This window comes from Sinocyclocheilus grahami, unplaced genomic scaffold (assembly GCF_001515645.1).
Source record: "Sinocyclocheilus grahami isolate Dianchi unplaced genomic scaffold, SAMN03320097.WGS_v1.1 scaffold449.1, whole genome shotgun sequence".
In the NCBI taxonomy this organism is placed as follows: Eukaryota; Metazoa; Chordata; class Actinopteri; order Cypriniformes; family Cyprinidae; genus Sinocyclocheilus; species Sinocyclocheilus grahami.
The window spans coordinates 796,970-811,530 of record NW_015505628.1 but is presented as its reverse complement, the minus strand read 5'-3'; the positions used below and the strand labels follow the sequence as shown (position 1 = coordinate 811,530).

The 14,561-nt window shown below is 34.6% G+C and overlaps 1 protein-coding gene across 1 annotated transcript in view; it reads right to left on the bottom strand.

The window, feature by feature from the left end:
* The window catches only part of LOC107552407 (guanine nucleotide-binding protein subunit beta-4-like), a 15,408-nt gene extending 2,242 nt beyond the window's left edge, over nucleotides 1-13,166 (bottom strand). Inside the window, exons 1-9 of the mRNA XM_016234277.1 lie at nucleotides 13,000-13,166; nucleotides 9,124-9,222; nucleotides 8,948-8,986; nucleotides 6,872-6,978; nucleotides 6,534-6,597; nucleotides 5,392-5,554; nucleotides 4,636-4,702; nucleotides 4,195-4,396; nucleotides 1,976-2,193 (exon numbers count right to left, since the gene is read on the bottom strand). Coding sequence (XP_016089763.1) covers nucleotides 1,976-2,193; nucleotides 4,195-4,396; nucleotides 4,636-4,702; nucleotides 5,392-5,554; nucleotides 6,534-6,597; nucleotides 6,872-6,978; nucleotides 8,948-8,986; nucleotides 9,124-9,180 — 917 coding nt within the window. The 5' untranslated portion in view covers nucleotides 9,181-9,222; nucleotides 13,000-13,166. The remainder of the gene's footprint in view (nucleotides 1-1,975; nucleotides 2,194-4,194; nucleotides 4,397-4,635; nucleotides 4,703-5,391; nucleotides 5,555-6,533; nucleotides 6,598-6,871; nucleotides 6,979-8,947; nucleotides 8,987-9,123; nucleotides 9,223-12,999) is intronic.
* Nucleotides 13,167-14,561: the final 1,395 nt, after the last annotated feature.

Sequence of the window (14,561 nt, the reverse complement as noted above, 5' to 3'; positions counted from 1 at the left end):
ACAGAGAGAGAGACAGAGAGAGAGACCGAGACAGAGGGAGAGACAGAGACAGAGGGAGAGACCGAGACAGAGGGAGAGACCGAGACAGAGACAGAGGGAGAGACAGAGACAGAGGGAGAGAGAGGGAGAGAGGGAGAGAGAGACAGAGAATATGCAAGCAAATACAAATAATAAAATAATCAAAAAAGACAAAAAAAAAAATGCAGTAAAAAAATTTAAATGATCAAACATACAAATTAATTAGGGATGCACGATATTCGATTTCTGCCGACATCCGATATGCAAACATTTTTCAAATCATTTTGGCTGATAGTTGGTGCAGATGCCGATATATATTTCCTTTTGTTTTGAAACAACACTAAGTCTTCTTAGAGATTATATACAAATTATTTTTAACTTTGGTTATTTGAGCAAAAACTTATTTGTTATAATTAATAAACACTATCAAAGTTATTATTTTTTTTTTTTATGAGTACATTGAAAGCTTAGAAAATAACTATAATAAAATCAATCTCCCCATTTTTTTCTTTTCTTTTTTCCAGAGATGCAGTTAAAACTTTAACATTTTATTTGTGGATTTAATATTAACAGATGATCTAAAAGCAAAAGAGCTGTAAACATTCTAACAAATCTTTTAGAGCTCCTTGTATTTAAGGTTTCAGAATCCATTTGAAAAAAATACATATTAATGAATAAATCTGTATATATTAAATTTAATTTGCAAGTGTCATGTTTGTGATTTTTATTGTAAGCTATAACTTCTGACCTTTAAATCAAAACAGACGTGTGATTTTATGACATCGGTAATGCTTTATTTATTCAGAAACAGAAGTATCTTAATGTTATGCATTTTAATTTCATTTTATTACATAAATAAACAAATAAATAAAAGGCCTTACCGTGCAGGCATTAGGACCCGGGGGAGGCTGTTGCTGCCGCTGCATGCGCTACTACGTACCTTCTCAAATTAAATGAGGCGATCCAAAGCAGTGAATTGAATCATCATCATCTAATCATCAGGCAAAAGTTTGCTTCAAGAATGAACACACTGCTGACGTGATCTTATTGCTAGCACACCCTGAGCTCATGTGAGCTATGCGTCTTATCGGCAAAATTGTTCATATGCAGCCGATGCTGATGTTTACATTTTAAGCCTTTATCGGCCGATTGCGATAACGTTCCAATAATATCGTGCATCCCTAAAATTAATAAACTAAAAAAAAAAATATATATATATATATATATATATATATAAAATATAAAAACATAAATAAACAAAAATAAATTAATAATAATAAAAATTAAATTTAAAAAATCATAAAAGTAATAAGATAAATCAAATTATAAATAAAAGCAAAAGTCTAAAATAAAACAACAATAATAATAAAAATAAAATAAAAGTACAATAAAGCAAACAACAAAAGTTAATAATAAAAGTAAATTATAAATAATATATGCAGAAACCCTCCCCCTATAAAACACATTTTTATACGTGTAAAACACATTTGTGACCCTGGACCACAAAACCAGTCATAAGGGACAATTTTACGAAATTGAGATTCAAAGCTGAACAAATAATCTTTCCATTGATGTATGGTTTGTAAGGATCGGACAATATTTGAAAATCTGGAATCTGAGGGTGCAAAAAAAATCTAAATATTGAGAAAATCATCTTTAAAGTTGTTCACATGAAGTTCTTAGCAATGCATATTACTGAACAAAAATGAAGTTTTGATATATTTACGGTAGGAAACTTACTAAATATCTTCATGGAACATGATCTTTACTTAATATCCTAATGATTTTTGGCATAAAAGAGAAATGTATAATTGTGACCCATACAATGTATTGTTGGCTATTGCTACAAATATCCCCCAGCGACTTAACACTGCTTTTGTGCTCCAGGCTCACATTTACATTTACAGCATTTTCACACTTACATTTTCAAGGGTAGTGAAAAAATGTTTTGCTCTTACCTGCACGTTCGCCTTTTAAAGTGTCCCAAACATTGCAATTGAAGTCGTCGTATCCGGCCAGCAGGAGGCGTCCACTCTTGGAGAAGGCCACGGAGGTGATGCCGCAGATGATGTTGTCGTGAGAATACATCATGAGCTCCTGATCCGCGCGCAGATCAAACAGCCTGCAGGTGGCGTCGTCTGAACCCGTTGTGAAGGCATTTCCATTCGGAAAGAACTGCGAGAGTAAACAACCGAACTCAATACAACTGCCCATGTAGAGGAGCTTCTAGGACACAATAAACACCGCCCGATTTAAACAGCAAGCGTGATTTTAAAGGGGTCCTATTATGCTTTCCACTTTAGTTCGTCTGTAATGTTATTTGATTTTGACGCAATATTTACACTGAAGCTCGCAGGTGGCTATGGTAAGAGGCATGATATTTCCCGACCAGGCGTCGAGTGGAGCCAATCACAGCTCACACTGGCCCAGCTAACCAATCACAGCACACACTGGCCCAGCTAACCAATCACAGCACACACTGGCCCAGCTAACCAATCACAGCACACACTGGCCCAGCTAACCAATCACAACAGTTTCGTATTTCAGAAGGCGGGCCTTCAATTGATTCAGGAACTATTCGAGCCGTTCATGCCAGACTGGGGAGAGAGGTGTTGTAATAATGTAAAATATGTGAAAAATAATGTGTTTTTCGAACAACCTAGTATGAGAGCCTGTTCTAGTTAGGGATGTGCGGGTCTAGTCGACTAAACGGTACAGCTCCTACTAGTCGACACTGAAAACAATAGTCGATTACATGACAGGGGAAAAAAAAAAAGGGGGGAAAGAAAAACATGATTTTATCATTCAAATTACCATCATTTTAACATTGCATTTAAAACATTTTAAATAACAAGATAAAATAAAACGTTTGAAAAATAATACATTATTTAAAAAAGCTTATCTGGGCAGAAACGACATTTTTACCTCAAACCTCACATGCGTTTTCTTCGTGTCGGTTGCGGCGAGTTCAAAAACGACCAAAGATGAGAGGGTGAGGGATTATTTTGAATTAGTTTACTCAAAACTTTTCTGTTTCCTTCTGTGTAATGTCAAATTGTCTTACAATAACTCTACTGGAGCGATGCGTAATCATATTCAATACAGGCACGTAGGAGTTAGCTTAGAGGCTAGCCAAAGCCAGCAAATGTCAATCACGTCATTCACTACAACCCGCCGGTCATCAGCACGTTCTGATGATTTGTGCTACCCTGTCAGATTTTGCTACCTCCCATTAAAACAGATGGCAGCATAATTCGATAGCGAAAAGTGCTACCTATCAGATTTTCCTTCCAGCATGATATTAATATTAACATGTACACCCCCCCCAAACCTAACCTTACAGTAGGATAAGTCTGTTCCTCTAACGAAGACCCACTTCGGTGCTGGTGCGGGATGTCCAGGCGCTTTCTGCTCTATCGGCTTGCTTTTCGTTATCTCTGCGTGCCTGCGACTTCAGTTCCTGCCGAGCGTGTTTTTTCAAGTGCAGGAATTTTATTGTTAATCGCCTCAGGTCCCGTCTTTCACCAGACCACGCTGATCATTTCACTGAACAAATAACGCATGATCTGAGTAAGTAAAATGTGCATTGTTGCATTTTGTTTTTAGACGATATAGCTTACGTCTATGTAAGCTAAAAATATGTTTTTAAAAGCCGTTTTAATGCTATTTCTTGATAAACCTTCCTATTTTTTTTACTTGTGTTTTAATATATTGGCTAACGTTATATGAAGAATTCTGTCAGGCTATTGATTGATTTTCCATTGTTCTGCATTTCCCCAGCTGATTTGAATAAATAAGCTATGCTTTGATCGACGTTGAGTGTATGCTCTTCTTTTTTTTTTCTTTTTAACGACCACCTAAAATAAAATGATGATAATGCGAGGCAAGTGTGTGGCAAGTGGAATTCATTGAGGGATTTGACAGTGTGATTCAAAGATTAAGTATTTCAAATATAGGATATTATATATGCTACACGCACAGACAGAGGGGTTTTTTTCTTACCATCTTTTGGGGGTTTCTTGCTTTTAGACTAGTCGGATACAACACTTTTGTTTAAACAACAGATTCAAATTAATCGTTGCGCACATCCCTAGTTCTTGTACACCCCCAAAACAAAATCAAGACTTTGTAAAAGAGCATAATAGGATCCCTTTAAAAGTCGATCGAAATACTTACGCAGACAGCATTTATATCCGAGACGTGGCCAGTGAAGGACTGCCTGCACATCCCATCTCTGATGTCCCACAGTTTGGCAGAAGCATCGCAGGCTCCTGACACGAACGTCTTTAAGTCGGGACTGACCGATAGACTCATGACATCACCCGTGTGTCCCGTGAAACTGGTGGTCTGCTGGCCCGTCTCAATGTCCCACAATGCACTGAAGAAGCAAAGTTAAACATGGAGTCCATTTCATTTCATAAAAGAAAATAAATGATCAAATATACAATTAAAAAAAAAATTATGATTTTTAAATAATCAATTTCAAACAGGAAAAATTAAACTAAAATATGTACATGCCAAATAAAGTTAACACCGCATACACCATTTATCCCTTGACATACTAATGCTACACAGTAATCAGTTTAATTATTATTATTGTATGTAACATTAACTCACCATGTGGTGTCACCAGAGCTGGTGATGATCTGATTGTCATCAAGAAAACGACAGCAAGACAGATAGCCTACAGAATCATTAATAAAAAAATCATCATTTATGTCTTTCATTGATTAATTATATATTGTATGAAATGCCATACAGAAAGAACTGTTTTAGAGCAGGGTTTCCCAAACTGAGGTTTGTGAGTTAGCTAAGGTCATAATATTTAGTTAATTAATACTTTATTAAATCATAATGTCAAATGTAAATACATAATTATGTTTACATATAATCTAAAATACAGAATTGTATTAAAACAATTTCTGGTCAAAAGTTTGGAACAATTAGAATGTTATAATGTTTTTGAAAAGTCTCTTCTGCTCATCAAGGCTGCATTTATTTAAAATGTCAGTAATATTGTGATACTTAAAATAACCATTTTCTATTTAAATATATTTTATAATGTAATTTATTCCTATGATAAAGCTGAGTTTTCAAAAATAAATAAATAACCAGTAGTGGATATATTATTTAACATCAATAATATTATTACAATAAAAACAGTAAAAATAAAACACTTTAAATATTTTATTTGTTTACCTGCATAAACCGGCATCAGAGAACCGAGAATACGCAAATGTGTTGTTAAATTATTGAAAAATTTACTTTAAATCTCAGTAAACATTTCAGGTCAAAGGGGTTCTGCTGATTAATCCCCGTTATGGAGGAAGTACTAGGTAATATTACCGAAGAGATAAATAAAAGTGACTCTACCTGTGTGTCCAGCCAGTTCTCGGTTGACCCTGACGTTGCCCTCGCGGGTTTTAAGGCTGTAGGTGGAGCAGATGTTGTCTAGGCCTCCGCAGGCCACGTAGTTCCCCGACGGGGCGTAGGCACAGGTCATGACCCAGGAGGAGCGCAGGGGAATAGCGTGCATCTGCCGGACAGAGTTAAAAACATACAGCTTACTTCAGCAATATAACAAGCTAAAGCTGAAGATTAAAAGAAAACTGTAAAAGTGATAACCTTTTACCTTAAAAGAATAGTTCATCCAAAAATTGTAACTTGCTAAAAAAATGTGCTCACCCTCAGGCAATCCAGGATTAGGATGAGTTTGTTTCGTCATCAGGTTTGGAGAAATGTAGCATTGCATCACTTGCTCTGCAGTGAATGGGTGCCGTCAGAATGAGAGTCCAAACAGCTGATAAAAACATCACAATAATCCACAGCACTCCAGTCCATCAGTTAACATCTGGAGAAGACAAAAGCTGAAACAAATCCAGCATTAAGACGTTTGTAACTTCAAACCGTTGCTTCCGGCTGAAATCAATAATCCATAATAACGCTTCCTCCAGTGAAAAAGTGCGTCTCCTGTTGTCTCTCAAATCAAAATCCAGCCACATATGTGTTTAGAGCTGTTTAAACGCTGCTTGGTCGGTGCAGATTTCTCTCCTGATTCAGACCAGACACTTTTTCACCGGAGGAAGCGTTATTATGGACTTGAATATTAGTTAAAAATGTCTTAATGCTGGATTAGTTTCAGCTTTTGTCTTCTCCAGATGTTAACTGATGGACTGGAGTGCTGTGGATTACTGTGATGTTTTTATCAGCTGTTTGGACTCTCATTCTGACGGCACCCATTCCATTGCGGAGACACTGATGCAATGCTACATTTCTCCAGATCTGATGAAGAAACAAACTCATCCTAATCTTGGATGGCCTGAGGGGAGCACATTTTCAGTACATTTGAACTATTCCCTTACAGAGCATGTTATACCTGATTCAACCCATGAAAATTATCTTTGTTTGTATAAATGAATGTATTTAGGTCGGTGATGATAATTAACATTTTTAATTTGAATAAAACAATGTTATAATTTTTTTCCCCAGTGTACACGGCTCTAGCATCTCATTACCTTGTTGGTTGTATAACCATCCCATATGATGAGTTTGCCATCTTGGGAGGCACTGACAAGTAACCTGAAAAAAGGCACAGAAATGAGAAATACCCACACAGCAGCCGATCTATTTTTCAATCAACGAAATGTAATTAATATGGGACACAGATGGGATTTGAGCATCATGGTGGGAAAGGCCTTATTACAGCTCCACGGAAAACGAACACCAGGGTCCCAAGCGTTATTTCATGAAATATTAATCACACAGTTGAAAGGAGACCAGCCCAGAGTGTTTAAAGCAGTTTTTTGTATCTAAAAGCAATCGTGATAGTTAGAGACCCTCCAATCAAACACACCTGGAGTCACTGCCCCAGTGCATGGCGTAGATTTTGGCGAGATGACCTCTGAGCGTGCGTCTCGTTCTCATCTGTATCCGTCCCACTGAGTCCAGGCTCGCGGTCATCTGCCATATGAGCCCAAAACAGCAAGAGATTAAAGATCACACAACATCATCAGTTCCCATTAGAGATGTCTTCTAGTCCAATGTGTAGAGCTGCCATCAGTACAGTTAGCAAGCTCAGCATCATCTTATATAGCATTTCATGTGCGTTTAGCTCATTTATACAATATTTACTCAATTCACTAAAAAGGCAGGGGAAAAAAAAGTTTTCTGGCAAAATCTTGATTGGCAAAAAAGGCCTAATATTACATAATTTGATGATTTCAAGTTCAAAAATATCAAAACCTTTCACAGTTTTTTTTCACAAAAACCTAATTGTGTGTGTGTGTAAAATATTAAGATACCATTTAAATTCTCAGTTTCTCTGGATTTACTAGGTATGGGTTGGAGTAAAATGTTAATATTTGTTTTATACTATCTGATAACATTTCCAAATGTATTTTTTTCAGAGAATGAGAATTAGTCAAAATAACAAATGTTTTCGTTTGTTGTGATTGAGAATCAGGGTTATATTTCACCAAATACTGATTTCTTAACTCTTCTGAAGTTAAAACATTGGTATTGTTTTGTCTAAAAATAATATAAACATGGCATCATTTTTTGTTATTTTGACCAGGTGTCATTTTATGCAAAAAAAGCTCTAGATGACCACATTTTTATTAAAAATTTGGAAGAAATGTCATCAACAGTTTACAGAATAAAACAAAAAATGATGTTTTACATAAACATTTAACTATAAATCAAAATTCCAGAGAAACTGAGAATTTTCAAGTGGTCTCTTATTTTTTTTTTAATAGCTGTGTAAACGTAATTATCAGCTTTAATGCACAAAATAACAAAAGCAGTCAAATGTCAAAAGTTGTGTTTTCAAGATATTTTTTCAGAGAATGAGAATTAGTCAAAATAACAAATGTTTTCGTTTGTTGTGATTGAGAATCAGGGTTATATTTCACCAAATACTGATTTCTTAACTCTTCTGAAGTTAAAACATTGGTATTGTTTTGTCTAAAAATTAATATAAACATGGCATCATTTTTTGTTATTTTGACCAGGTGTCATTTTATGCAAAAAAAGCTCTAGATGACCACATTTTTATTTAAAATTTGGAAGAAATGTCATCAACAGTTTACAGAATAAAACAAAAAATGATGTTTTACATAAACACTTAACTATAAATCAAAATTCCAGAGAAACTGAGAATTTTCAAGTGGTCTCTTTTTTTTTTTTTAATAGCTGTGTAAACGTAATTATCAGCTTTAATGCACAAAATAACAAAAGCAGTCAAATGTCAAAAGTTGTGTTTTCAAGATAAAAAATTCTAAATGTGTTGTTTAACTTACAATCTACAAAAGAGTGGAAAAATATTCTCCATTTAAAGTTAAAGAATAAATTATAGATTTATACAAAGTTTGTTTTAATGACAAAAATAAGTATTAAAATTGTACATTTAACTTACAATCTGCAAAGTAAGTTTGTCTAAATACTCCATTTAATGTCAAAGAACAGCTTTTTTTTCTCCACAAAATCTGTTATCTTTCTGTGGCTGTTTGGATTCAGTGAAACACATTCCACAGATGTAGCAGAAAACATCTGTTAGTTTGCATTTTCTTCAGTCATTGGCCATAATCAGGATTATGCATAAAATAACGTCTTCAAAATCATTCATACAAGTGAAAATGGGCTGATAATTGAACAAATAGTTGTATTCTGGCTCAGATGAAGACATGAATCATGTCTTTGTGGTGCTTTTCTCCTGATTGAGTGAAAATACAAGACTTCCTCACCTTACAAATGGCTGTCAAAAACAATGCAACAAAATGCATCAAATTTAGTGAAAAAGTGTGATGTGCTTGAGCAAAACCGTCACTAATTTTGGTATAAGCAGCTCAAAATTAGTAAGAAACGACTATTGGATTGTATTTAGCAAATGTGATGCATGACGGTGCAATCATTAATGATTTTTGTTTCGTACCTGCGAAAGTGTGGAGTCACTGCAGGCTTTTCTAGCATCCTGAAAAACAACAACAACAAATGCAATTCATGACAAAACTTGCCAATCTAAATAAACAGCACAGGAAGTGTACAGTTTACATAGATGTCCTCTCATATGAACGCTTCCTTTTGTTGCATGTCGGTCCAAACACTTACCCGGATCTGGTTGCGAAGCTGTTCCGCTTCCTGTCGCAACTGTTCCAACTCACTCATTGTTCCTGTTTGACCGGCACCCGAGACGACAACGTGCTGGACCTGCAATCATGCATCGTACAATGACATCATTCCTACATTGCATGCACTCACCCATTCAATCAAACACTGCACTAGTGATGCATGCAATCATGAAATCCCTTAAAATGCAATTACAAATGGACCAGCTTCCTTTGACCAAATCCATTCCAGCAACTTTAATTACAGGCACAGACTGATCTGAGAGCAGTGGGAAATTACTCTGAGCTCAAAGGGTCTTCAAAACACCACCAACTGCTGCCAAATGCCACCCATATGTTCACTGACCTTTCCGTCAAATCAGGCGTCTGTCCGCGTCTCTGATGTTTCGCTCACCTTTGATTCCACATTAATGCGTTTTAATAGTTAAAAGATCTACTACAAACTCAAACAGCGTCTGTGAGTTTTCAGTAACTAGGTTATTAGAGAAGTAAATACTAGACTGATGGTTTTGGTTACCAGTCCAGCGTCTCTCATACCAAGGGTGTCATTTGACAGAACTTAAACTGGAGTTTAGTTAGCGGTCTATGACTATAAGCCAATAAACTTTTGATGAACTTTTACTTTGTGTCCAGCAAGTTGGAAAAACTCCAATGAAACTCCATCGAATGTCCAATAAAATAACTTGCCATGGATACAGTTAGCGAGTTAAGCATCACCTTCTATAGTATTTCAATGTGCATTAGCTCATTTACAGAATATTTACTCAAAAGTATATAGTATGTAAACAGGTTTTTTTTGACACTACCAAAAGTTTAGAACATTTAAGATTTCTTAAATGTTTTTGAAAGAAGTCTCTCCTGCACACCAAGGCTGCATTCATTTATTCTAAAGTACAGTAAAAATGGCGAAATATTATTATAATTTCAAATAGCAGTTTTCTATGTGAATCTATGTTAAAGTGTAATTTATTCCGGTGATGAAAAAGCTGAATTTTCAGCATCATTACTGCAGTCTTCAGTGTCACATGATCCTTCAAAAAAAATAGGCATTACCACATGGTTATTTAAAATGTTTTTTTTTTTAATCCATTGAATTTTCCATAAAAATAGCTAGATCATGAAATATACTGTTATCATGATATAAAATTACTCATACCATGATGCAAGTAATTGGTTATTCCGCCCAAACACTACCAGATCAACAACACCCTCCATATTTTTAATACCAAAACCATCATGATAAACTTCAGCAACGAGGAAACATTTAACAATAGACCTCATGTTTCGGTTTTAGCTTTTATGTAATGCGGAGTTCTTTTACAAGTGATTAGAGATTGAAAATGTTTCCTGAAAGTGTTACTCCTGTAAGTCTAGCATCAGTTTATCAATGTGACGAGATACATTTCTAATTCTATTTTAGGCCTTTTTTTGGGGGGGGGGGGGGGCGTGAGCTGATGAAATTGAAAAGCTAATCAGTAAATTACAAAAATGTCAAATGAAAATAAATCATTTTAAATTGAATTCAATCAAAATAAAATACCGTATTGTCCCGAATATAAGACAATGTTTTTTTCTTGGAAATACATCTGAAAAAACGCGGTCGTCTTATATTCAGGGTCTAGACTTTGACATGTCAATAATACACCCACAACAATAGGTGGCGCCAAATACGCATAAAACCAGTGTGCCATGAAATACGTAATGTAACGCGTGTTGTGAAGATCGCGAGTAAAAACTAAAGAGAAAGAAAAGCGTACAGCTGCATGAGTCGTGACGGTCACGTTAGCCTGATGCGACCAAACTCTCTTCGTGATTTTAAAACGTAAGACAGTACCCAGATCTGAAGACTACAGTAAGATTTAACTTCTACTGTTAATAAGATTTTGGTAGGCTACTATTAGACGGATAGCCTAAATGTCCTAATTCAGATGGGCTACCTGTTTTTTTAAAAATGTTTATGGTATGTCAAAAAGTGTATATTTTTTAAATGTGATTGTTGGTACATTTTACCAGTTTTTACCACACTTTCAAAACAAAAATTAAAATAGGAAAAATATGCAATATGAAAATAACTGAAGACAAAATGTGTTTTACTGAGAAAAAACAAGATTTGGTTTTTAAAAAGCCTTTTTCCAAAAGGTACATCTGGAAAAAGGGGTGTCGTCTAATAATCAGGGTCGTCTTATATTCAGGCCAATACGTACTTCCTAAAAAGATTATACATTTTATTTGTTTACTTGCATGTCACGCAACCATTAACCAACCTCTGAAGACCATTAACATGTGAATGTGTTCTTAAATTATTGAAATATTAACTTAAAATATCAGGAAAGATTTCAATTAATATTTTAGGCTGAAGGGGTTCCCTAATATATTAGATCAATATTTTAGTGTGTTCATTTGAATGTGTTCAAATGGATTTTCATGCACAAATAAAACACTAAAATCAACTCTTGAAAACCTTCAAGAGACATTTCTGAGATACACGAATGAGAACCTATATAGAATATATATATATATATATAGAACGTATTTATATATATATATATATATATGTACATGTATATGTGTGTGGCTGTACATTGTTTTTTTTTGGTGTTCGGCTTAGTGTTATGTTAGAATCATTATTATACTCATACCTTTTGTTCTTTTAATATTTTTGTTTTCATTTAAATGTTTAGTTTTGAAATGCTGTTGTATGCATTTGTCATTTTTATTTAATTTCTCTTATTTTCTTAAATGCGTGTATATATATATATATATATATATATGTAGTATTTATAGAGTTTTAGCTTTTAGTTTTAATTACTTTTTCTTATTTGTAAGTCGCTTTGGACAAAAGCGTCTGCTAAATGACTAAAAGTAAAGTAAAGTAAATTAGAGAGAGCACCTGTGTGCTTTTATCTAATTAGAAAACATAAATACAACTGAAAAGCAATTCCAGGAAGCAATTGTCTCATATTTGCCTGCTTGAAGAGGAACTCAATGATATTACACACAATCACAAATGATAATAAAATCTAACAGGTGTGTATATATATATATATATATATATATTTTTTAAAAAATGAGATCACCTACTAAATACTGAAATGATTCAGTTAAAATATAATGCATGCTAGACCATTCTAACCTTGCAAATAAGTTCAAATGAACCACTGTTAACCAACAATATGTACGATTATTGCATCAGAAGACTATATCAGAGCAAAACAGCATATCAGGCCCATAAACATCTAAATCATTAAAGCTAGCAGATATTAACATCTAAAAAACACTTAGGCTAAATCAAAACAGACTGAGATTTCAGAAAGGTAAAGTGAAAGTAAAACTATCAGCTCCTGCTCACACAATCTCAGCTATTGGTGTCCTTCACAAAATACGACTTTAAAAGTAATTGTCAACTTATCTGGAAGATATAACTTCACACGCATTCATCCAAGTAAGACTTTGATTCAAAAACAAGCGTTCGTGTTGACTACAGTAGCTACCTTGAGATTCAAAGACACGATACGACAACCCAGCTCAGATTTAAACACACTACCTTTCATTTATCACCTAGATATTGAACAACTTCGCCAAACTACCACTTTAGCTGTTTAGCTAGCGCGAGGAAACACTTAGCAAGTTAAAACCGTTAACATTCAAACCGAACTCTGCTGTCGATCGGGCCTGCTGTTGCCTCTCAACCACAACTAGCAGATTATAATTGAACTAATTAGCGGCTAAATCGAGATTCAATCCACCACTGACCCCCCCAAAAACAGTACAAACGAGTTTAAGTAAATCGCGAGGTATTTACGAGCAGGAAATAGACGAGAAAAGAGAAACGCGGCGGACGGTTGTTTTTTCCGCTCACCTGATCAGGCTAAGTTTGGGCAAAATCCGCTTCTTTCAGATCCCTTGCATGTTGATATGCGCACAGGTAAAGTTCAAAGCAGAATAATTCATTGGAAGTCAATTTTAAACACATTTAAAGGGCCACGCAAACCGAGAGGCAATTTTCGCCAGCTATCTCTTCACCACACCCATAAGGGAACCGGGAACATAGCAACAGGCGCGGCGTAGGGGGGAACCGACAAACCCCGCTTATCTACAACATGCTAAAATCACTGTATAAAAGCACTAATGTGATTTACATTAGTAAACATATGTATGATACTACGATAAACCTGCACATTGAGTGTTTTTCGCGTGAGCAGAGTCAGGACTGGTGTTGTTAGCGCGGTCGGGTTCCCCTACAGACGAATGGTTCAGTCCGTCCGCTGCTTCAACAAAGCGCCTGCGGGAGAAACAGGAAGCGTATCCGCTGCGTGTGTTTGCGTCTCGCGGGGAAGCTTGCATTGTTTTGGCTTATTAAAAGTTATATTTCTACTCGTGAGTGCTCGGAAACATTCATACGCTGTTCTCATTTAAAACTCGAATATCATTGACGTTGTTGTGCGGCTTTATTGGCATGTATTGTACTATGATAGACAGGCAGATCAACATTTTGTGTGCATCGTAATAATGTGCGCTGTGTACAGTAGGGCTGCACGATTTGGGGGAAAAAGACTAATTATGATTTTTCTGAGAAAAAAATGCGATTTAAAAAATTTTTTTTAATCCTTGTTTGTGTGGATGCCAGATGTGGACAAAATCGAGTGATTATGTCAGTATAGCTAATAGAATATTAATAATAATTACTATTATTATTACTACTACTAAATAAAAAGAGATTAAGAAATATTAATATTGGACTAAGGCTGCACAATTTGGCCAACAGATCAACATTTTGTGTGCATCGTAATAATGTGCGCTGTGTACAGTAGGGCTGCACGATTTGGGGGAAAAAGACTAATTATGATTTTTCTGAGAAAAAAATGCGATTTAAAAAATTTTTTTTAATCCTTGTTTGTGTGGATGCCAGATGTGGACAAAATCGAGTGATTATGTCAGTATAGCTAATAGAATATTAATAATAATTACTATTATTATTACTACTACTAAATAAAAAGAGATTAAGAAATATTAATATTGGACTAAGGCTGCACAATTTGGCCAACATGTTGTGATTATATTAATATGGCTATAAATAATAACAATAATAATTATTATTATTACTACACCTAAATAAAAATATTAGAATTACTAAATAAATTCAAAACAAGAAATATTAATATTGAAGAAAGGTTTAAATTTTGGCCAAAAATGTTGTGATTATATTAATATGGCTATAAATAATAATTATTATTATTACTACTACTGCTGCTAAATACTAATATTAGAATTACTAAATAAAATCAAAACAAGAAATATTAATATTGAAGAAAGTTTTAAATTTTGGGCCAAAAATGTTGTGATTATATTAATATGGCTATTAATAATAATAATTATTATTATTACTACACCTAAATAAAAATATTAGAATTACTAAATAAA